This window comes from Labeo rohita, chromosome 18, assembly GCF_022985175.1.
Source record: "Labeo rohita strain BAU-BD-2019 chromosome 18, IGBB_LRoh.1.0, whole genome shotgun sequence".
Taxonomy (NCBI): Eukaryota; Metazoa; Chordata; class Actinopteri; order Cypriniformes; family Cyprinidae; genus Labeo; species Labeo rohita.
The window spans coordinates 33812780-33838073 of record NC_066886.1 but is presented as its reverse complement, the minus strand read 5'-3'; the positions used below and the strand labels follow the sequence as shown (position 1 = coordinate 33838073).

General features: G+C 36.2%; 2 protein-coding genes across 6 annotated transcripts in view; both read left to right on the top strand.

The window, feature by feature from the left end:
* myo5aa (myosin VAa) overlaps positions 1 to 14785 on the top strand; it is an 83413-nt gene extending 68628 nt beyond the window's left edge. For 2 of the 5 annotated variants that reach the window (XM_051134842.1, XM_051134841.1), the window contains exons 31-42: positions 191 to 271; positions 1019 to 1217; positions 3505 to 3570; positions 4071 to 4164; positions 4259 to 4402; positions 4594 to 4748; positions 5988 to 6077; positions 7456 to 7606; positions 7695 to 7977; positions 9236 to 9410; positions 10968 to 11048; positions 11134 to 14785. In XM_051134842.1, coding sequence (XP_050990799.1) covers positions 191 to 271; positions 1019 to 1217; positions 3505 to 3570; positions 4071 to 4164; positions 4259 to 4402; positions 4594 to 4748; positions 5988 to 6077; positions 7456 to 7606; positions 7695 to 7977; positions 9236 to 9410; positions 10968 to 11048; positions 11134 to 11286 — 1672 coding nt within the window. In that variant the 3' untranslated portion in view covers positions 11287 to 14785. The remainder of the gene's footprint in view (positions 1 to 190; positions 272 to 1018; positions 1218 to 3504; positions 3571 to 4070; positions 4165 to 4258; positions 4403 to 4593; positions 4749 to 5987; positions 6078 to 7455; positions 7607 to 7694; positions 7978 to 9235; positions 9411 to 10967; positions 11049 to 11133) is intronic. The other 3 variants (XM_051134844.1, XM_051134843.1, XM_051134845.1) reach the window with 3 other exon arrangements.
* A 9522-nt stretch (positions 14786 to 24307) lies between these two features.
* zgc:171509 (trypsin domain-containing protein) overlaps positions 24308 to 25294 on the top strand; it is a 464267-nt gene continuing 463280 nt past the window's right edge. The window contains exon 1 of the mRNA XM_051134852.1: positions 24308 to 24327. The gene's annotated coding sequence lies outside the window, so the exon portion shown is untranslated. The remainder of the gene's footprint in view (positions 24328 to 25294) is intronic.

The following is a 25294-nucleotide window of genomic DNA, read 5'->3' as shown; positions in this document are numbered from 1 at the left end:
AAATCTGTTGCATTTCTTAAATTGTGTTCTGTTCCTCACATATATTCTGTATTGGGTGAACAATCCTTTTAAAAACCTGTAAAACGCATCCACTAAATGCAAATCGCATCAGTGTTTGTCTTTTTTTTTTGTTTCCGTTTGTCCTTGTTTTTTCATTCTTACCATTTCTTTCTTTGTTCCACCCCATCAGATCCCCCTTCCCTGACTACCATAAGCTGAATGAGGATGGAGAACTGTGGCTGGTTTATGAAGGGTTAAAGGAAACTAACAGGTTAAAGAACAGAGAGATGAGAGCATGTAGAAATGTGTGAGAGTCTGAGTGTTCAGATTTCTCATCTCTCCATCCTCCGTTTTTTAGACTGGTTTTGATCTTTCGGCTTTCTAAAGACATAATCATCTAACAGTGTGCTGTTTATATTTCCCTAAACACTTAACTAGTGCCTGCAGAATGATCTCCTTAACATGGGTAGAAACCTGCAAGAAAGCACTCTTTGTAGTGTTAATACTGGACTAACCAAAATTAGGATGGAAAACTGTTATTTTAAAGCAGCATGTAGTTCTGAATGCCATAAAGAGGCTATAAAGGCAAATACTGCTGCACTGCTAAAAACAAAGGGCAGGTTTCTCAGCCAGAGTTGGGAATGGTTCACTCAAAAATAAAAAGTTGGCCATTATTTACGAATAACCTTTTGTTCTTCCACACTGTTATGACAAAATTACAAAACCACAGAAGTACCATAAAACTAGTCTGTGCAACTGTGTGATATTCTAAATCACCTCAAGACAATTGAAGATACTAAAGTAACTGTTTTTATCTGTTTTTATGGTGTAATATTCTCGTGTGGAAAAGAGCTGCATAAAAAATACTCCTTACAACATAACATGAGTGTTAGTAAATAATGACCAAATTTTTATTTTCAGATGAACTGTTCCTATATCGCTTCTGTCTCCAAGCAGAATCGAAAGCTCTTCTAATGAAGACCTGTATTGTGGTTTTTTGCTCCCTCTGTCTGTGTAGGTTGTTGGAGTCTCAGTTGCAGGCTCAGCGTCGGTCTCACGAGAACGAGGTGGAGGTTTTGCGTGGAGAACTGCAGAGCGTTAAAGAGGAGAACAACCGTCAGCAGCAGCTGTTAGCTCAGAACCTGCAGCTTCCTCCAGAGGCCCGAATCGAGGCCAGTCTACAGCACGAGATCACGCGCCTCACCAACGAGAACCTGGTCCGTACAAACACTCTCCTAACACGTCCCTGTAGCAGTGGTTCTCAACCTACAGCTGACACCATTAGGTGCCCCATTAATAAATACTGTACTGTCAGTTTAAGTGCTATCACCTATTTTTCATTGTTAATTATTAATCAGTAATTTCAAGATAAAATGATATGCATCCTTGTGCTTGGTCCTTAATGTGGCCAAATGTAAAAAAGGTTGAGAACCACTTCCATATACAAAATGAGTTCATGAATGTTCGCCCTCAGCAGAAAGCTATTTACAATCTAAAATGGTTTATTTTCTTAATTTCTGGCGATGGTTCAAGATTTGAGTGTTAAAGGAGAAGTCCACTTCCAGAACAAAAAATTACAGATAAAGTACTCACCCTGTTGTCATCCAAGATGTTCATGTCTTTCTTTCTTCAGTCGAAAAGAATGATGTTTCTTGAGGAAAACATTCCAGGATTATTCTCCATATAGTGGACTTCTATGGTGCCCCGCAAGTTTGAGGAGGAAGAAGGGTCTTATCTAGCAAAACAATTTTTTTCTGGAAAAAAATGTAACCTTACATGCTCGTCTTGTCTAGGTGTGCGTGAACTCTGTGTAATCCGGGTCAAGACAGTTAGGGTATGTTGAAAAACTCCCATCTCATGTTCTCCTCCAACTTCAAAATCATCCTACATCGCTGCTTTACCTTTTTTTGTAAAGGGCATTTGATATTCTTTGGACGTTCACTTTGTAAACACTGAGTTGGTACTTCTGCTACGAAAATGAGACGTTTATGAGTTGAGAAAAATGAGAGTTTTTCGACATACCCTAACTGTGTTGAACCGAAATACACAAAAGTTCACACAGAGTTAGACAAGACGAGCATTTAAGGTTAAAAAGTATGTGAATTATAATTTTTTTTAGATAAGACCCTTCTTCCTCGGCTGGGATCGTTTAGAGTGCTCTGAAGCTGGATTTAAACTGTATTTTGGAAGTTCAAACTCGAGGACACCATAGTCCACTGTTTGGAGAAAAATTCTGGATTTTTTCTCAAAAAACATATTTTCTTATCGACTAAAGAAAGAAAGAGACAAACAACTTCGATGACAAGGGGGTAAGTACATTATCTGTACATTTTTGTTCTGGAAGTGAGCTTCTCCTTTAAGCTGGCAAAACTTTAAAAATTGTTACTTTTGTTACAGAATAATTTGAGATATATTTTTTTGACATTCAACATTTTTGACACAGGGTTCTGATTTTTTTTATCTCCCATTTATCTCTCATTTTTTTTGATGGTGATACTTGAGGCACTTTTGGGTGTTTTGAATTGAAACTAGTCAATTATTTATTTAAGCAACAATACAGGCCTTTTCACACCAAGAAAAATAACTATAACATTACAGTTGAATAATCACACTAATTCTATGAGAGTTGTGAAGTCCACACTATAATGATAACAACATAAAGGAGTGATATTGGGGTAATCACTTTCAGAACTTTTTTTTCTAGCTGATTTCTAGCAAAACATTGATCAGAAAAGTTCCAATTTTAAAGAGCTTGTTTAAAGTGGCAGATGACACAATTGCTGCTTGCGCTTAAAACAAACAGGATGATATCGTCTGTTGCTGTGTGTGCTAATATAGTTATCGTTATAGTTAAGAGTCTAGCTGTCCCTGTTGAAAAATCCAACATATGCTGTTAGGTATGTTTTGAAGCATGGCTGCTGGTTTGAGCTGGATTAAGCTGGTCCTTAGCTGGTCATGAGCTGGTCCTAAGTTGGTCCTAAGCAACTAGCTCCTGCTCATGACCAGCACATAACCAGCACAAACCAGCAGCCATGCTTCAAAACATACCTAACAGCATATGCTGGATTTTTCAACAGGGGTGAACGGGCTTTAAGAATAGAATTACCTGCACGTTTTTGTCCAGTTGTGGTTGATGCCATCCCTGCTCATTTTATGATGGAATGCACTGCAGTACTGCAGCAGGACATTCACCCATAGTGATTATTTTCAAGAAATTTAGTGATTTTTAGTTCGCAGTAGCAAGTAGCAAATTATAGATGCCTGTGGGTTTTTTTTTTTATTAGGCAGCAAACTCCTACTCCAGTCTCCTGTTTCAATAGGAAAAACATCAATCAAAAGTGGTATTTGCATTGGAAGGACAGTTGAGAATCCTGCTGCTCATTCTTTTGTTTCGCGTGATTCTTAATAAATGATTTCAGATGTTCTCACAGTGATTTTGGTATGAGTGTGCACCTGCACCAGGTGTTTGAGGGCTCATCTGATGTGGAGATGTTTCATTCACAGGAACTTCACTCTGATGATCCAAAGGAGTATAAAGCCTACAGAATCAGCATGTTACGCAGGATGGTTGTATGTAGGATTGAGTGTGTACGAGTGTGTGCGTGCATGTACCAGAGCACTAACTGACACTAGTGTGTGTTGCACAGAATCTGAGCTGCGTTGAACTCTAACTGTGTGTTTAACCCACAGCAGTGTGAATCAGCACACTTTTTAATATGTTTCTTGCTAAATAACCGGGTGAATCTTACACAAACTGTCAAAACCAAATGATAATTTTCAAAATATGCTTTTTTTTTTCTCTTAAAGATAAGGTGGAATGTGACTTTTCTTTGTGAGATTCACCCATCTTTGTTACTATTTCTCTTTTTATTCTCTCTTAATGAGTTGCATGGACAGATGAAAGCCAGAGCTGTTATCTTCAGATTGTTGCAGAATTCAGAGATGCTCGTTTGACCTGCTTTGTCCCGATTCTCTCTTAAACCCTGTTTTTCACTCTGCTGCAAAAGAGACTCATTTGTTGTGAGCATTGCTGCGATTGATGATGATGATGTCTATCTCTGTGGTGACAGGATCTTATGGAGCAACTAGAGAAACAGGACAAGACCGTCCGCAAACTGAAGAAACAGCTCAAAGTTTTTGCAAAGAAGATCAATGATCTGGAAGGTACGTGTCACAGGCGGTGTTTACAGACTCTTGTCAGATTTACATTCACAAAGATGAATGTTTATGTGCGTTGATGTTTGTCTGTGTATTGTAGGTGGTCAGATGGATGTGTCTCCAGGACAGACGACCGACGAACCTGTTCATCCAGTGAACATCCCACGCAGGGAGAAAGATTTCCAGGGAATGCTGGAATATAAGAAAGAGGATGAACTCAAACTGGTCAAGAACCTCATACTAGGTAAAAGCACACTGACTCATAACTGTAAAAATAATAAATCTATTAAATGATTTAATTTGTCGAACTCCAACTTACCCAATGCCTGGACCTTTTTTAGCAAAAATAGCAAAAGACCTTAATAATTATAATAATAAATCAGTGAATTAACAACAGACTGTGACTGTGGTTGGTACGTGTGTGATTTTTGTCAGAGCTGAAGCCTCGTGGTGTGGCAGTGAATCTGATCCCAGGTCTGCCGGCATACATCCTCTTCATGTGTCTGCGTCATGCCGACTACGTTAACGATGACCAGAAGGTCCGATCTCTACTCACCTCTGTCATCAACAGCATCAAGAAGATCCTCAAGGTCTCAAAACCCTCTCACAAACCATTCACGTTCAAAATGTTACTTAACACCACTGTCTTTTTGGAATAGTTTTGGGGGCCGTTCACACAGACTCTTTTTGTGTGTAAAAACATAAGGTGCAATGCATGCCTCCTGCACTATACAGGGTTCCCATGGGTCCTTGAAATCCTTGAAAGTTCCTTGAATCTAAAAAAAAATGTCAAGGCCCTGGAAAGTTTTTGAAAATGAACATACTTAGATACAGGTCCTTGAAAGTGGTTGAATTTATTTTGTGCAAGAAGTTTTCTGGAAGAAAATTCCATATTACTCCCTCCAGGCCGCTAATGTGTTATTTTGCCAACATTTTGTGGACTATACTTGATTTATACTTGATTTATGTTAGTTGTGTTAGAGTGACCATATGCCCTCGGACATGTCCTCTTTTTGGAAAGCCCCATGCTGGACTGTTTTCTTGATCCCGCTCCCGCTGAATTTAAGGCCATTCCTGCCTGCATACACAATCATTCTGATATTGAATATAATTTTTACGCATCAGGGAGCCGCTATCGTATGCGCTGTATGAGCGGCTATTCACTTTCACTTTCAAATTCGCGATCACACGTACTCTGTATTAAGGGAGCACATCTCACAAGATCAGATATGAGCACATTAAATCCTCCAGCATCATTTGTCAGTCATTTCTCCTTACTCTTGTCTTGACCCACATTAGTTCTGATTCCTGCATCTTGTGTTGGATGCAGGGCTGCCAGATCCATGTTTTTTTGGGCTGATTTTAAACTGTTGCGAAGAGTTGTTGCGAAATGTTTGAAATATTGCATAAATTACATTTGACTGAAATGCAAGGTATGCATCTTACAAGCTAACACATGTAACCTTGCTTTCACTTGAAATGTGTATTGGACCTGGAAAGTTAACCAAGGTGTGGGAACCCTGACTATATTGCCGTCAAAACAATTGTCATGCCAACTTAATACTGTAAACAAAAGCTTGCAATGATTGGCCCGCCTCCGGGGTCTTCTGATTGGTCCACTGTTTTAGAACTGACATTGATGAGTGGCACTACGTGTAAAAGCTGAAATTCTTTTAACTTGACATGGCGACTTAAACAGTCATACACATCCGTCTAGTGCATGTTTACATAGAATAACAATGAAAAAGTAGCATATGTAAAAACACATTCTGTGTGAATGGCTTCTAAAAAAGGGAAAATGTCTCATTATTGTTTTGCTTTTTCTACAGAAAAGAGGTGATGACTTTGAGACGGTTTCCTTCTGGTTGTCCAATACATGCCGTTTCCTGCACTGCCTGAAACAGTACAGTGGCGACGAGGTGAGATATCAGACCTTAGACATACATGCCCTGCCTTTCTGTATCTCGCTTTGGCCATGTGCCCTACAATGTTTAACAGCTTCTAGATGTTGGACACTAGAAGGTTAGTAATATTTCAGCAAAATTTCACTGTTAAAATAAGGTCTATTGTCTAATGTCAAAAGCGTAGAGATGTATAAAGCACAGCTCTCACGGACAACAATAATTTTGTTGATTGAAACTTTTCATCAATGTGCTGTTTAAAGGGTTAGTTCACCCAAAAATGAAAATTAGCCCATAATTTACTCCCCTTCTAGACATCCTAGGTGTATATAACTTCCTTCTTTCAGATGAATCCAATCAGAGTTATAGTAAAAATTATCCTGGCTTTTCCAAGCTTTATCATTGCATGGGCGGCTGTTTTTCCTCATCAGTCCAAAACAAGTCCAATAAAGCGCATCCATCCATAATGAAAAGTGCCGCACACGGCTCCGGGGGGTGAATAAAGGCCTCCTGTACCATATTTAAAATGGAAAAATCACTTTAATTTAGCTTGCGCCAGCTGGTCGTACCCGGAAACAGCTACGGCCGGATGACGTAGGATGTTTGCGTTGTGCATGCGCTGGTGAGTCTTGTGAGAACCAGTGTTTGTTTACAGGAGCAAAAGAAGCAACGTTTCCTTACTTTCGCAAAGGAAAACCAGTCTCCTGTTGGTTTATATAGAAATCCTCCGACATTTTCCTTTACAAATCCTCGTTTTGAACTTCTAATTCGTGACCGTTGTTCTGTTCTGATCTCTCCACGTCATGTTCGCGTTCGTCACTTCTGTGCGGTGCATGCGCAACACCAAGGTATTACGTCATCCGCCTGGAGCTGCTTCAGGGTACGACCAGTCAGTGCAAGCTAGATTAAAGTGATCTTCTGTTTTAAATATGGACATTTTTCTTACAAAAAGGCATCAATTCGCTACAGGAGGTCTTTATTCACCCACCAAAGCCATGTGAGGCACTTTTTATTATGGATGGATGCACTTTGTTGGACTTGTTTTCTACTGATGAGGAGAAACACCCACCTATGGTGTTCTAAAGCTTGGAAGTGCTAGGATGATTTTTAATATAACTCTGATTGGATTCGTCTGAAAGAAGGACGTCATATACACTTAGGATGCCTGGAGGATGAGTAAATTATGGGCTAATTTTCATTTTTGGGTGAACTAACCCTTTAATTACAAGCAGCTGGAAATGTCTGGGAAAACTCAATTACATCCACTGTTCAATAGGTGTGGGAACCTTGTATATCACCCAGTGATGATCTGTTTATCTGCATTTAATATGTAGCCACAGTTTCTCTCAGTCTTTCCACAAACAGAATCAACTGTTTCTCCTTCTTCTCTCTCCAGCAATTCATGAAGCATAACACTCCTAAACAGAATGATCACTGTCTCTCCAACTTTGACCTGGCCGAGTACCGGCAGGTTCTGAGTGATCTGGCCATTCAGATCTACCAGCAGCTCATCAAGTGTATGGAGAACATCCTGCAGCCCATGATCGGTGAGCACGTGAGCTCCGGGTGTCTTTCTATCGATCTGTATCGTTTCTCTCTCTGTGTGTATTCATCCCTCTGTTCTTGCTCTCATAGTCTCTGGCATGCTGGAACATGAAACCATCCAGGGCGTGTCCGGGGTAAAGCCCACGGGTCTCCGTAAGAGGACGTCCAGCATCGCCGACGAGGGCACGTACACGCTGGACTCCATCATCCGCCAGCTCAACTCCTTCCACTCCATCATGTGTCAGCACGGCACCGACCCGGAGCTCATCAAACAGGTGGTCAAGCAGCAGTTCTACATCATCGGCGCCGTCACCCTCAACAACCTGCTGCTGCGCAAAGACATGTGCTCCTGGAGCAAGGGCATGCAGATCAGGTGCGTGCAGATACGCTTGACATGTTTGCAAAGCAGTGCAAAATACACACTACCAGTCAAAAGTTTTTTTTTTTTTTTTTTTAAAGAAGTCTCTTCTGCTCACCAAGCCTGCATTTATTTGATCCAAAGAACAGCAAAAGCAGTACAATTTTGAAATAGTTTTACTATTTAAAACAGCTGTTTTCTGTGTGAATCTATGTTAAACTGTAATTGATTTCTGTGATCAAAGCTGAATTTTCAGCATCATTACTCCAGTGTCACATGATCCTTCAGAAATCATTCTAATATGCTGATTTGCTGCTCAAATTATGTTTATTATTTTGTTTATTTATTATGTTATGTAAACAGCTGAGTGGAATTGTTTTCAGGTTTCTTTTGATGGAAAAGGTTCAGAAGAACAGCATTTATATACAGTTGTACTGACTCTTTTGAATGGTATAGTGTATAATGTTACAAAAGTGTTTTATTTCAGATAAATGCTGTATAAATAGCAGTCAATACCAATAAACCTGATTTTGACTTTTTTTTTTTTCATTTTAAAGTACATTTAAAAAAAATATAAATAACATTTTTATTTTGCAAAAATTACAAGTAAAAACAGTGTAGAATTTTAATAAAATTTAAATTAATCTAAACTTTGTTGAATTATTTCTTGCATAAAAAGATCTTATAAAAAAGACATTAAGTATTAAATAATTTCTGTCCTATTAACTTCTTTTTCAGAAACACTGATTTTACTAACCTATTGCTAAAAACCTGTGCATGCTGATTCCTTAAAATTCTGTAAAGCCTTTTTTTATTTATTTGTTTATTGTCATATAAGAGCAATCAGTCAGAAGTGACAGTAAAAAAGTTTACTCATTTATTTCAAATAAACTTTCTATTTATCTGTTTTCAGTATTGATAATCAGAAATGTTCCTTGAAGCAGCAAATCAGCGTATTAGAATGATTTCTGAAGGATCATGTGACACTGAAGACTGGAGTAATGATGCTGAAAATTCAGCTTTGATCGCAGCAATCAATTACATTTTAACATAGATTCACATTATAATTGACTTTTTTTTTTTTTTTTTTTACTGTATTTTTGATCAAATGCAGCCTTGATGAGCAAAAAAAAAAAAAAACTTTTTCAAAAATTTTTTTAAAATCCTACCAACCCAAATTACATTGAATGTACAATTAGTTCAGGATTTAGTTGTCAGACATATTTTAGTTTATTTATCTCCATTATAAGGGTTTATGTGTGTTTGTGATCAGGTATAACGTGAGTCAGCTGGAGGAGTGGCTGAGAGATAAGAACCTCATGACATGCGGCGCGAAAGAGACGCTGGAGCCGTTGATTCAGGCCGCACAACTGCTGCAGGTCAAGAAAAAGACGGATGAGGACGCTGAGGCCATCTGCTCCATGTGTAACAGCCTCTCTACAGCACAGGTAACACACAGCCCAGTCATCATCTGCTTTTATCTCTTATAGACCACTCTGTCCATTTCCCTGGTCATTTTATAGATGTTTGTCTAAATAGATTTGATTAATTGGGAAAAAAGGCCACTAATATCACTCACTGACCAGTGACTAAACATAACGAGCTGCTTAGTCATTATTTTTTAGTAAGTATACACATTAAATTCAAGAATCACATTTCAAAACTGTCCTTTATAGAGCAGTTCCCAATATGCAAAACTTTGTAATATCCCATGAGGCAGTTAATAATAGAACTATATAAATAATTAATTTACTTATTTAGCTGTTTCAGATCACTATTTATACATATACTGTATATATATATATATATATATATATATTTTTTTTTTTTTTTTTTTTTTTTATAATGTTTCAAAAATAAGTAAATAACACACAGATATGAGATTTGGTCTGTGTCAAAATATTTTTATAAGTTTTTTATTTCAATTTTAGTTATACATCGGGTCACTTTTCTTTTTTTTTTTTTTAGACCTATTCTAGCGGTCAGCATTAAGTGCTATATATCATTGCAAACAGGAGAACCTGGAGTTTCAGTCTAGCTAATTTAAAGTCCCAATTTTCCTTTTGTCTTCTCTAAGAATGAATGAATTTCCAAAATTTTCCGAAATCACAAGCAACAATTGGAGGTTTTTTACTGTGTACTCAAACAGAAACTGAATTTTTTTCGTGTTTTACACGTTCAAATAAAATTTTGTCTACATATAACATTCCTCAAGCACGTTATAGCCATTTATTACAATATTGTTATAGGCAATTTTCAGTAAAAACCGGTCTGTTTAGTTTACTGACAATATAAATGTGTTCAAAATGTTTAGGAAGTAAAGTAAATGGAAACAGTGTTACATAATAACAAAAAGTGAGTTGTTGTTGTTGCAAACAGAGCAGCAAGTAGTGCAAACAATTGCATAAATGATCTCGTGCAACAAATATACAAACAGTGCAAATGATTCACAAACTACACACAACATGAGAGAAAAATGTACAGAGTGCAACAGAAAAAAATAATGCAAATGATCTTTATAAACTATATAAGAATAATTTACATAATATAATCCAAATGGATCGATCCACTGGCTGTATTCGGCGTTTTACCGGGACAGCGCGTAGCCATGTGAAAACATAAATTCCAGTGCTTTATCCCATATGTACTGCTGTTTCATCCTTGTTTTTGGTTTATGTCAGAGTGCTCTGTCGTGTGTTTTTCTGTGCTTTTTCAGAGAGTACAGTCATGCAAATGTGTTATTTTGTTCTCATGCACGCACGGCGTATTTTACTTTCACTTTGAGTTTGTTCAAATTTTAAAAGAAACATGTCAATTGGTGGTTCAAAAGTCCAAAACCTATGTTTTGGTCTTTGAGGGTTAACTAAATAAAAACGAGGAATAGCTAAAATAAAACATTGAATTTGTAATGAAATTTATGATTTTTTTTTCCAGTTTTAGTTAATTATAATACCCCTGAGACACACATATACGCACTTACTAATCATCTCTTATTTTCTGTCCAGATTGTGAAGGTGCTGAACTTGTATACGCCCGTCAATGCGTTTGAAGAGCGTGTGTCAGTTCTGTTCATAAGAACAATACAGGTATGTTTTAAAAACTCTACCTTATATTAGTCATCATATGTTTGTCTGCACTTGAATGCTTCAACCTGAGTTATTTCTCCCTCAGACACGTTTACGTGATCGAAAGGAGTCTCCTCAGCTGCTGATGGACACCAAACTCATCTACCCCGTCACCTTCCCCTTTAACCCCTCCTCCCTGGCCCTGGAAACCATTCAGATACCCGGCAGCCTCAATCTGGCCTTCCTCACTCGTGTGTAGACCCGTCAATCACCTCACCTCGACCAATCACACGGCAGGAACAGGGAGCCAAAATATATAAATAAAAAAAATTAATGAGCATAGGTAAATTAGCCACACACTAAAAGAGAATGCAATTTAGACCATGTCAATCCTTCTTTTTGCACTTCGTCGTCACTTTTATTTATTCAATAAAAGAGGGAATCTCACAAAACCAGTCAAGTACATGTTCAGATCATAAAATCAAAAGAAATGCATAAGAAGCTATATTTTGCTTAACGAAAATGAATCTTTAGGACCACTGATATTTTTGACATTGTGCATTTTCCCCCAAAATGCTCATTACTGAAAAAATATTACTCGCATTATACAGTATTTGCTAAAATATGCTGATTTAAAATAAATCATTGGAATTCACTCGATTAATAATGAATACCATGATTATTTTTATTGAATAAAATGTAAGGTATTATTAATGAGAATAATGTCATATCGGTTTCTTCATTTATTTTAATGGAAAATATATTCCTATAATGCTTTCTTTTGATTGACCTGGATGTTTTTGTGAGATTCACCTTTTAAACTGGAATATTTCAGAGATGTTTCACTTACTGAACGTTGCGAAAGGAAGAACGAAGGTCAGAATAATTCGTTCTAACACTAATGCCTTCTCAGATCACGACCAGAATAAGTTCACGGGGCTGTATAATCTTATACATATATAAATATCTATGAATATGTATGATGCTAGGATATTTTATTTATTGCTTTACCCTATCAGATATTTTGTTTTTTCTTTGAGATGCTAGCTAACATGGATATCCAGTTGCTGAACATACTCTAGTCCTCATTGCACTCATTCATATCAGATTAATAACTTAGACTCGGTAAAAAAAAGTCCTTGGAGCTCAGCTGACTTCATTAACGTAGGTGTTTATTTGTTAGTAGCGTGTGGTGATGTTGATTAGCTAATAAGTAGTCACGTCTGGTGTAACTCTGGCGGAAAGAACACTCTGCATCCGTGCACAGAGCTCATCTCTTCCTCAAGAGCTTCCTCGAGTTTACATCTCTGATCTTCAGCAGCCATTTCCAAAGAGATGGTTCAGTCCAGACCCAGTGCATGATGGGATTGTTTGGGTTTGCATCATACTGACCCGCTCTGTCAGCGTCGAGCGTATCAAGAGCGCGAGAGATCCGCGTTCCACAGCTTTCAGCAGAGCTAGAGCTAGTTCAGGTGAGATCTAGACGTTTAATGGGGTTTCGGGTGGTTTGGGCTTTACACCGTTAGAGTGGTGGGTGAATCTTAAGAAGAAATTTCCCAGTGAAATATCAAATGAAATAAAATAGAACATTAAGCCTATTTTAGGAATTGCATTGTTGCATTAATTCCATGACTACATATATTTTCATCACAAATTCTCACTATTGTAATGCTGTATATAAATCTACTATCACGACCTTACCATTTAAATATCATAATTTATTATTTTTTTGTATTACAGTAATGAGAACTGATGGAGAAATGGCCTTAATTGTGCAAATGGTAAAAAAAAAAATCTTATCAGTCATTATTTACACAGTAATACACTTAATTTCTTTAGATTTTTGTGGTGAAGACAAATGAGAACATAGTTTTTGTGAGATTCAGAAGCGTATGCACAAAAGCACACTGGATATCCCGTACTGAACTATAAACAAACCCCAAACTACTGACTCTCTCAACACATGAAGATGTTTATCTAAAACCTGCTGTTATTTATTTCAGTATTATACGTTTTTAAAGATTCAAAACGGCTGTTGTTTTTATGGCATGTGCTGTTGGATGAGTTAATATATGGACTATTTTCTTTTTGTCACTTATTTTGTTTTGTTTTGCTTGTTTGTCTGTTGTTTTCACGTCTGACAGGATATCAGTATTATCATGAATGTGTCAGGCAGCTTTTATTGGAAAGCTGTTTGTTTTGATCTGCAACTCCTGAAATTGAAGCAGTCACCTCAGTGCAACCATGTTTTCTATCACACACACATTCACACACCCTATCATATTATATTATGTGTTATGTTATATCATATTATATTATATTATATTATATTATATTATATTATATTATTTTTAAGCTCAAATAATGCATGTTGATACTACTGTCTATTGCATGGGTTTCAGCTTTAAAATCTTCCACACTAGTTCAGTGTGTTATTGACCATTAACACACAGCTTTGAGTCTAAATAAAGAATCTTATGCCATTTCACTGTAGTGCGCTGAGATTTTATCATGTCTTACTGTAGTTGCAGTGTATCCCGCAGAGCCTTTGTACCATTTATCAGTCTCAACTGATCAGTCTCAATGCAATCATGTTTGTTATGCATATGTGTCACAAAACGTGTGTGTGTGTGTGTGTGTGTGCACGCAAAGACCATTTCTAATACATTTCGTATTGTTTTCCAGTGTTTTATTTATTTTTTATTGCATATCTTGAATTTTCCACATTTTAAGCATTAGTTGCAAACAAAAATACAAATATCTAATGGGGTAAGGTAAAAGGTTAATTCAAAATATTCTCTAAAAATAAGTATTATTTTGTTTACATATATTTAGTTTTTTTCTTGCTTAAATATTTTTACTGGAAAACAAGACAAAAAATAGCATTTTGCAACGTATTCATATTTAGCTCAGATGAAATCAAGTTCAGCATTTCTGTTCTCATTCAGGAGTTTTATGATCATGGGACCATTGTGTGTATGTGACCTTTGCTTTTTGTATTGTGTTGTTTGTTCAGTTCTTATGGAAAAAAATAAAAATGGTCGGAAGATTTACAAATGCAATTTGATAGAAATGCATATCACTTCAAATGGAAAATAATGAAATTGTACTGGAACAACAAATGAAAATGTAAAAAAAAATCACTGAATGTTGACGTGTTTGTACATGGTTTTATTTACATTGTCACATCTTAGATAAAGCCTTACCTCTGAATGGACATGTCAACGTAACACTTTTCTTTGTGGCGTTTCATATTCTATTCATTTGCTGTACAATTGTGAACTGTAAACCTATAATATTCCTATTGAAATGGGTATACATTTCCAAATGCCTCTTTAAAAAATGAGTTACACATTTCAAAAATCTCAGACTTGTTTCACCGATCCAAGAGCCCTGTTTTAGTCTTTCCTCAGCTCTAAGTTCTGAAGTGGTTTGTAAAAAGTGTCATGCACATTACATCCGCTAGTCCACAGTCTATCGCTATCGGCGTTCACGCTTGTATAAAGACGGCTTATGCAGACATTGATAGTTGCTGTAGTAATGTAGATCAGCTGAACATCTCATGTTTGCTTCTCCTTCAGCTTGTTCAGACTGGATTGGGCTGAATGGGGTCTCGGGGGGGAATGTCTCTTACTGAAGGACCAGAGAGTTTGTAGTTCCTGTAGCTGTAATTATTTCATGTGTTCATCAATGCAATTTCATGGAGTGATATACTAATGTCAAAAGCTGTTCAAGTCAAATAAATGAATTCAGCACTATGTGTTTTCGTTTTATATTACATAAGCGTTTAACATATTTCTGCTTGGATTTTGAAGGATAATAGGGGAAGACACAGAAAGAATGTGATGTAGGCAGCATGTAAGTTGTGGTCAAAATTGTTGGTACCCTTGGTAAATTTGAACAAAGAAACCTGTGAAAATACATCTTTTATTTAAAATTTTTCATTAAGATATTTAGCAGGGATGGTCAGGTTTTTATCTGTTGGTGTTTGATAGAATCCATGATGCCATGATTTCAGTAAAGTTGGCAAGATATTCACAGATTCGACTTTTCGGGATCAATAACTCAAAAGCAAAAGGTTTTTACTACACAAATGATGCCTCTTTTCTTCCGTAGTGATGTAGAAAACAAGCTACAGTCGTGTTTTCCTCCACAGAAGCTTTCCTCCACTCTCTACAGAATACACTGATCTCAGTGCACTGGCGTCTGCAAAGTGAGATGTTACTAATAAAATACTCAATAACTTTACATTAACACACTGGACTTTCACCAAATTCAGTTCACACATCACTGTTCTCCTGCTGGTTATACTACAACACTCATTTTGAAAATAGTTGCTTTTACACAATTTTTATGAATTTTTATTATGAAAAAATAGTTAATAACATCACTGTAATTGGACATAATAGTTAAAGTTATATAGTAAATAGTTATCGGATGCAAAGTTCACTTTTCCATGTTTGAACATTAATGTGTGTTGTCAGTGTATGTACAAATCTACACTATAATGATAAAAATCCATGCAGTGGTTTTTAATTAATCTGTAAAAATAATATCCCCTTTTTCAAATCGAGCCGTTCTCAGATGCCTGTCATTGTGGCGTCACATGACAGAGGCCACTCCCACCATAGTTGATTGACATGAGCGTCTTACCTCAGATCAGCTGTAACAGTCCCACCTCCATTGTTTTGATGCCGGAGCAGGGATGTAAGTTAGACAAGAATATCTCCGATTGAGTGATTGAGGTGTTGTGTTGCTGGATGTAATAATGAACATAGTGGTCGTCATTTACTCCCGACATCTGAGCCGCTGAAGATGCAGTGGATTACGTTTGTTTGTGAACTGAATGCACCTCCCCATCTACATATATCCGTCTATGTTCACGCAAATCATCCGTGATCCAGCTTCACTTACAGCAGGAGTATAATAATGTGCTAGTTAGCATGTTTAGCGGCTAAACACGGCTAAATGCGGCTAAAGTAAACAGGCTCGTCACTCCACAGAGAGAAGAGAGGGTCGGGGCGAGCAGAGCTCATTTTCATTTAAAGCAGCCTCGACCAGAATGAGATGATTTTTGCAGAGCTTATTTTGACAAGGTAAAAAGAGTGTTGTTTTACACAACCATTGAGAATTTTTAACCAAAGTATATTATAGACTTTTCATTAAGACCCTGAAGAATCATATCAACTTGTGGAAAATGGGCATCCGATGACACCTTTTAACTTTACTGTAACACACTGTACTTTTACCAAATCCAGTTCACACATCACTACCCTCCTGCTGGTTATACTACAAACCTATTTTGAAAATATATTTCATCATGTAACAGAACTCCAATTGTAATGTTTTCTTGAAGAGTTTGGCAGTGACTGTTTTTTTTTCTCCCTAAACAATAAGACATTTGCCCTGAAATTATTTGAGTGCATACAATTGAAATAACAATAAACACACAAAACATAGACAAATACATAGAAGAATGAATGAATGAATAAAGAAAATATTCTTAATTAAGCAAAAAATAAAAATAAACATTGGTTGTCTGTGTCATCTTGACAGACATTTGATCAAAATGGACAAAAATTTGAGCAACCATGGACAAAAAAAACAAAAAACAAAAAAAAACACGCCTCTTGTGCAGAATCAAAACAAGCTTCACTGACAAGTATGTTTACAATACATACACAATGTATTTGTCTTTGTGACAGGTGATTCCAGTGCTGAAAAAGTAGACATACACACAAGCAATGAAAAATAGAATATCACAAAATATAAGCAATAAACAATAATTTAATACAATACAATACAGTACAGTACTACAGACATAATTAAAACAGCCAGGATAACTTTTGTTGTGTGAAAGTTCTATTATAGAAGTAGATACAATGATTTACACTTCCAGTCATGCTCTGCTCAGGACTGCAAAGGGAAAGAAAGGTAGGAATGGTTGTTACTGTCAAAATGTGCTATAAATTTCAATTTCAATTTATTTCTAAGCACAACTAAACACAACTACTGGTGACCATTGTGCTGTACAGAAAATAACCATAACAGAACTGAGACAAAAACAAAGTCACAAATAAAACAGCAAGAAATAAATCAAAACAATTACAAATCATACTTTCAAAATGAGTGTTGTAGTATAACCAACAGGAGAGCAGTGATGTGTGAACTGAATTTGGTAAAAGTACAGTGTGTTACAGTAAAGTTATAATAAAAATTCATTAAAAATGTGTAAAAGCAATTATATTCAAAATGAGTGTTGTAGTATAACCAGCAGGAGAGCAGTGATGTGTAAACTGAATTTGGTAAAAGTACAGTGTGTTACAGTAAAGTTATAATAAAAATTCATTAAAAATGTGTAAAAGCAATTATATTCAAAATGAGTGTTGTAGTATAACCAACAGGAGAACACTGATGTGTGAACTGAATTTAGTAAAAGTTCTTCTTTTACTGTGTTACAGTAAAGTTATTAACTATTATGTCCAATTACAGTGACGTTATTAACTATTTTTTTATAATAAAAATGTATAAAAATTAATTATTTTCAAAATGAGTGTTAATAACTTTACTGTAACACACTGTACTTTTACCAAATTTAGTTCACACATCACTGCTCTCCTGCTGGTTAAACTACAACATTCATTTTGAATATAGCTGCTTTTACACATTTTTATGAATTTTTATTATGAAAAAGTGTTAATAACTTTACTGTTATCAGACATAATAGTTAATAACTTTACTGTAACACACTGTAGTTTCACCAAATTCAGTTCACACATCACTGCATCACCTGCTGGTTATACTACAACACTCATTTTAATTATAATTGCTTTTACAAAATTTGTATACATTTTCATCATGAAAAATAGTTAATAACATCACTGTAATTGGACATAATGGTTAATAACTTTACTGTAACACACTGTACTTTAAAAATATATGGTACTTTAGGAATATATAAAGCTCCATATATATATACACAGGTGCATCTCAATAAATTAGAATGTCGTGGAAAAGTTCATTTCAGTAATTCAACTCCAATTGTGAAACTCATGTATTAAATAAATTCAATGCACACAGACTGAAGTAGTTTAAGTCTTTGGTTCTTTTAATTGCGATGATTTTGGCTCACATTTAACAGAAACCCACCAATTCACTTTCTCAACGAAAAAAAGACATTTTTAGTGAATTGTTGGCCTTCTGGAAAGTATGTTCATTTACTGTATATGTACTCAATACTTGGTAGGGGCTCCTTTTGCTTTAATTACTGCCTCAATTCGGCGTGGCATGGAGGTGATCAGTCTGTGGCACTGCTGAGGTGGTATGTAAGCCCAGGTTTCTTTGACAGTGGCCTTCAGCTCATCTACATTTTTTGGTCTCTTGTTTCTTATTTTCCTCTTGACAATACCCCATAGATTCTCTAAGACGCCTCTGACATTGTCTGTGGTTCAGGAGTGGCTTAACAGGAGGAATACGACAACTGTAGCCAACTTCCTTGACACGTCTGACCCTGATGTCTTGACCCCAGCCTCAGTCCATTCCTTGTGAAGTTCACATCTTTGCATCTTTTTCTTCCACACTTTTTCCTTCCACTCAACTTCCTGTTAACATGCTTGGATGCAGCACTCTGTGAACAGCCAGCTTCTTTGGCAATGATTATTTGTGGCTTTTCCTCCTTGTGAAGGGTGTCAATGATTGTCTTCTGGACAACTGTCAGATCAGCAGTCTTCCCCATGATTGTGTAGCCTGGTGAACCAAACTGAGAGACCATTTTGAAGGCTCAGGAAACCTTTGCAGGTGTTTTGAGTTGATTAGCTGATTGGCATGTCACCATATTCTAATTTGTTGAGAATTAGTGGGTTTTTGTTAAATGTGAGCCAAAATCATCACAATTAAAAGAACCAAAGACTTAAACTACTTCAGTCTGTGTGCATTGAATTTATTTAATACACATTTATATATATTTAATTACTGAAATAAATGAACTTTTCCATTATATTCTAATTTACTGAGATTTACCTATATACAGTGGGTACGGAAAGTATTCAGACCCCCTTAAATTTTTCACTCTTTGTTATATTGCAGCCATTTGCGTAAATCATTTAAGTTCATTTTTTTCCTCATTAATGTACACACAGCACCGCATATTGACAGAAAAACACAGAATTGTTGACATTTTTGCAGATTTATTAAAAAAGAAAAACTGAAATATCACATGGTCCTAAGTATTCAGACCCTTTGCTCAGTATTTAGTAGAAGCACCTTTTGATCTAATACAGCCATGAGTCTTTTTGGGAAAGATGCAACAAGTTTTTCACACCTGGATTTGGGGATCCTCTGCCATTCCTTCTTGCAGATCCTCTCCAGTTCTGTCAGGTTGGATGGTAAACGTTGGTGGACAGCCATTTTTAGGTCTCTCCAGAGATGCTCAATTGGGTTTAAGTCAGGGCTCTGGCTGGGCCATTCAAGAACAGTCACAGAGTTGTTGTGAAGCCTCTCCTTCGTTATTTTAGCTGTGTGCTTAGGGTCATTGTCTTGTTGGAAGGTAAACCTTCGGCCCAGTCTGAGGTCCTGAGCACTCTGGAGAAGGTTTTCGTCCAGGATATCCCTGTACTTGGTCGCATTCATCTTTCCCTTGACTGCAACCAGTCGTCCTGTCCCTGCAGCTGAAAAACACCCCCACAGCATGATGCTGCCACCACCATGCTTCACTGTTGGGACTGTATTGGACAGGTGATGAGCACTGCCTGGTTTTCTCCACACATACTACTTAGAATTAAGGCCAAAAAGTTCTATCTTGGTCTCATCAGACCAGAGAATCTTATTTCTCACCATCTTGGAGTCCTTCAGGTGTTTTTTAGCAAACTACATGTGGGCTTTCATGTGTCTTGCACTGTGGAGAGGCTTCCGTCGGGACACTCTGCCATAAAGCTCAGCCACAGTGATCGACTGGTGGAGACATTTCATGCAGCAGAAATGTTTTTTCTCATTTGCTCTGAGACATGCACATTTGTGACAGCTGTAAGGTCTTATATAGACAGGTGTGTGGCTTTCCTAATCAAGTCCAATCAGTGTAATCAAACACAGCTGGACTCAAATGAAGGTGTAGAACCATCTCAAAGATGATCAGAAGAAATGGACAGCACCTGAGTTAAATATGTGAGTGTCACAGCAAAGGGTCTGAATACTTAGGACCATGTGATATTTCAGTTTTTCTTTTTTAATAAATCTGCACAAATGTCAACAATTCTGTGTTTTTCTGTCAATATGGGGTGCTGTGTGTACATTAATGAGGAAAAAAAATGAACTTAAATGATTTTAGCAAATGGCTGCAATATAACAAAGAGTGAAAAATTTAAGGGGGTCTGAATACTTTCCGTACCCACTGTATATATATATATTGTGACAAGCGTCCCGAGGTCTCTTCAGCATTGCCCTGGAAACACATGTGGAGCACCTGCACATCCTATATATGGAATATTACTTTTGTAATAACCCTTTTTCACTATAATATAAAAAAAAACATTTAAGCATTTAAGAATAAATACAATAATAAATATAGCTGCAAGAAAAAGAAACAAATGTACACTTCTCTACAGTGGAGCAAATGTTTACCTCAAAGTTCTTAATTATCTTTGCTATTTTTACACAAAACCCTGATTTGGGTAAAAATAGCAAAGATTATTTGCTAATCAGGTCCCAGCTGGGGTTTGTGTGGTTGCAGCACGTTTGTGTGTTTGGTTGTGTTGTGAAAATTTGCAGCGCATTTCTGTATTTGTGTTTGCGTTGCGAGGACTTGCAGCACCTGTATTGTCAAACTGATGAAGATGTTTTCTTAATTTGTTGTCGTTTTTTCTATTTGCATGTGTTTTCTTAAGTTGCAGCGCGTTGAGCTCTCTCAGCCACCGTAGAATAACATGCAGATAGACGTTTTACTTATGAAACATGAATAAAATAAACAATTACCGCAACAATATATGGCTTTCTGTGTTCTTCAAGCCATCTCGGGTATTTTTATAAGAATAAAGTAAATTTAAAATGCAATGCTATCCGACATAGCCTTTATCACTGTTTAGAATAATATAAAGTGGAATGATTTCGGCCTCATTCTGTTTAATAAAACCACCTCAAATCACAAAAATAAGTTATTTCAAAGACTCGACCAATGTTGTGACGTGTATTTGGGCTAAACATATTATTATACTTTTGTTGGACAACATTATTGTAATATTTCCTTGTGTTTCCAAAGTAACCAATTAGCAAAGTAGGCTAACGTACAAAGCCAGTTAGCCCTACTTAACAATCAAATTAATTCAGCATATTAATGTATTGTATTACCATGTGGACTCTGATTGGACAGTGGAGAGGTACTTATGTTAATGTAATGATCTTTTTAAAAGAAGATATCTCCAAATACATTCTTACTAGTTCTTTATGAGGTTAAAGATATCTCCAAATGAACAAGGAAGGGTAGTTATTCTGTTTTTGATATTATCTTTTCATTTCTGTCTAGTAATTATTGCAATAGTGACTAGTATCTATTAAAATATTACTAGTAAGCATTCATTAGATACTAGTACTTATTTAATAGACACTGGTACTAATTCATTAGATAGTAACTATTTAATAGATACTAGTAGTTATTCATTAGGTACTAGTACTTATTTATTAGACACTAGTATCTTTCATAATTATTACTAGAAACAATTTTTATCTCACTACTCAGATCTGCTTTTTTACTCGTCTTAAGTTATAACTAGTCTAAATGGCCACAGTAGAGTTCAATTAAACATTTTACTAGAAAAATAAAAAATCTTACTAGTACCATTTCAAATAAGTACTAGTATCTAATAAATGTGTACTATATCTTTCAAATAAATACGTGTTGCTAATCAATAAGTACTAGTATGTAACAAATAAGAACTAGTATCTAATTACAAGGTACTAGTACCTATTAAATAAGTACTAGTATCAAATAAATAAGAACTAGTATATAATGAATAAATACTAGTACATACTAATTAAGAACTAGTATCTATTTAATAGGTTAGAGTATCTAATAAATAAATACTAGTATGTAATGATTAAGTACTAGTAACTAATAATAGGTACTAGTATCTAAAAAAATAAGTACTAGTACCTAATGTTTAACAACTAGTACATTAAAATGATGTACTAGTCACAACTGCAATACATACTAGTCAAAACTGAAAAGTTGATATCTCAGTGACAGATCACATAGAAATTAATGGTAAAATTTGAAATTTGTTACTAGAAACAACAGAATAGTCACTAGTCACTATTGAAATAAGTACTAGTATCTATTTAATAGGTACTAGTATCTAATGAATAAGTACTAGTGTCTATTTAATAGGTACTGGTAGCTAATGAATAAGTACTAGTACTTAATGGAAAAGATAGTAGCATCTAAAAAAATAAGTACTAGTAGCATGAAAATAGATACTAGTACAGGTTTTAGATTAAATGTTAAAACGTAAATGTTCATCTCGGCTATTTGCATCTTGTTACTGGACGAAGACGCGCTGTGAGGAATAAGATTTTATATTTCCCTCAGAGGAAGAGCGCGATGCACGCACGGCGGGATCCACCGAAAGAGTAAGTCTTTATTTTATTAGCCTGCTTACGTTAGTTGTTGTGTTATAGTAGTTAGACTTTTTCCAAACTATAATTCCTACATGTGCAATCAAGTGAAACGTTATGAAGTATGTTTCATTTCATTGCATCGAAATGTTTCACGACGTCAGGCTGTTTTTAATGTTCTATAAAATAAAAATGTGATATGAAAGTAATAGTGTTTACACTGTAACACTGAATGATAGAGTCTAAGATTGTTTAGACAAAACTACTGTCATATACTCTGTTCACGAATACATTTATGACGTGCTTAACAATAATAAATTAGTTTCCCAGACATAAAATGGTTTTGTATTGTATAATGCATACAAAGCATGCTTGTTTATGACTATAAAATCTTATTTATTTATTGTATAACAGGTTATGAAACTAATATTAGTTTATTATTAATACTGTTTGTGAATGAATGTTTAACATGCTAAAAAAATAATAATTAGTTTCTTAGATATAAAATGTCATTTTTATGATAGTATAAAGCATGTGTGAGTCTATGACTACAAAATCATACTATAAGTGTATATTACAGATGCTCCTGATATTAACATGCTTACAGATGTTTTTTTTTTTTGTTTGTTTGTTTGTTTGTTTTTTTTTCTCGTGATCTGATACCTGCACCACAGATGAATGCTACATGAATGCCACCTGAAGAGTGCTGTACCAACATCAGATGCTCAACTATACTCATATATTTTATGGTAAAGTTCCTGGACTACTGTTTCTACTGTTTCTGTACATTGTTTCTTACCTGACAGTCACAGTCTCATTGATGGGCCATTAGAGGAGGGCCTTTTGTCTCTCAGGTGTAAATCACTAAATATTCATGGTCGTCGTCACTCCCTCGCATATTCCCTTTCAATCACAAAACACGTCTTAGAAAATTTAAATCAATATATTGTTTTCTGTAAACGAGTAATTGAGATGATTTTCACATCATCTTGTAGAAAAAACTCTAGCCTACCACATCCAGTTCTCAAATGTCTTGTGAAGTAATGTTCAGAATGTGTTTCATGGCCTTATTTCAGTGACTTAATTTTTTTTATTTTGTTTTGTTTTCTCAAAAACACAAACATGTACATTAATGTTGCTTGCATATTATTGTAGCCCAGTTTGTGCTGATTACAATGTAATCAGACTTTAGCCATTAATATGTTTTTAAGATACTGAAAAAGCACAAATGTCAGGGCATGTCAAAACTTCTCCAGGGTGCCAAAACACCCTCAGACCCAAGAGGGTTAACTGAAATGTCTCCCTTAATAAGGTTTAAAAACATGACATGCATTTTATCTTTATATTAGAAATTATCTTGTTTTTTCCGTTGACACCGCCTATTTTGTTATGTACCTCATGGCCTTCTATGAAAGTGTACTTGGGATATGAATAATAAAATAAGAAAAAGGTCCATACATTTTGTCATTCTCATAAATATCTGTGCATTTTTTTGCTGGTAATGTTTTTTTTTTCTAAGTAAATTCATGATTATTCATTGAAATCATATTACTTAGTTCTGTACGTCAGTAACTCCTCAACCCTGTTACACAAATCATCCCCCCCCCCCAATAAAAATAATGAAGTGATCTTTATGTGACAAAATTAACAGGAAGTGGCATCTTATAAGTCTTCTGAACAACACTGTGAGCAGACACAGGCAAGTTACCACCTTCTTTTATAACTATAGCTTATTAATATTGTGATATTGTGATTGTCAAGCTTAAAGACTCCTGTTACATTAAATAAAGACATTAAATAAAGAAAAACATTACTTATTAAAATGATCTTTGATCTTTTAGCAATATATATTTTTCCTAATATCATGCATGTCATGTGCTCTCCTGTTATTCACTACATTTAGAGCAGTGGCCATTTAGAGCAAAAAATCACAACCAGTCACACTCAACCCCATTACTTATTTGATCATAACAGGGTTGTGAGATGAAGTTATCCAGTAATTTAAATGAATTATTATATTTGGTCTTATACCACATGCATATGTTGAATGTAGTAATGTCTATGCCAAAGCTGTAAAAAACAACTGTAGACTAAGACGTGGCGGGCTCCTTATACGGCTCGTTCGCGTCTGAGCTCCTCCCTCCTCACCACCCTGGATGACGGGGCAGCCAGGGGGTACGTGGACGTTCCCCAGGTGAAGTGTGCAGTTGTGGTGCACTTGTGCCTGCGAAATGCCGCCACCTGGAGGAATCGTCCCCGTCTCCCGTCCAAAGCCTGTAAGCTGTCGTCAGCACTCGCTGTCAAGGGTTTCAGCGCGGGCCAGGCTGCCTCTGCCTTGCATGCCATGGCCATCCTGCAAGTTCACCAGGCCAAGGCACTAAAAGAGCTGCACCAGGGTGGTCCTGACCCAAGGTTGATGCAGGAGCTGCGCACGGCAACTGACTTCGCTCTCCAGGCGCCGAAAGTCACGGCGTGGTCCTTTGGGCAGGTGATGTCCACAGTGGTGGTCCAGGAGCACCATCTTTGGCTGAACCTGGCGCAGATGAGTGACGCCGACAAAGTTCGATTTCTCGACGCACCAATCTCTGCCGGTGTTGCGCAACAAGCACATGGTAATCCAAACAGACAATATTCCAACGGTAGCGTACATCAACCGACAGGATGGT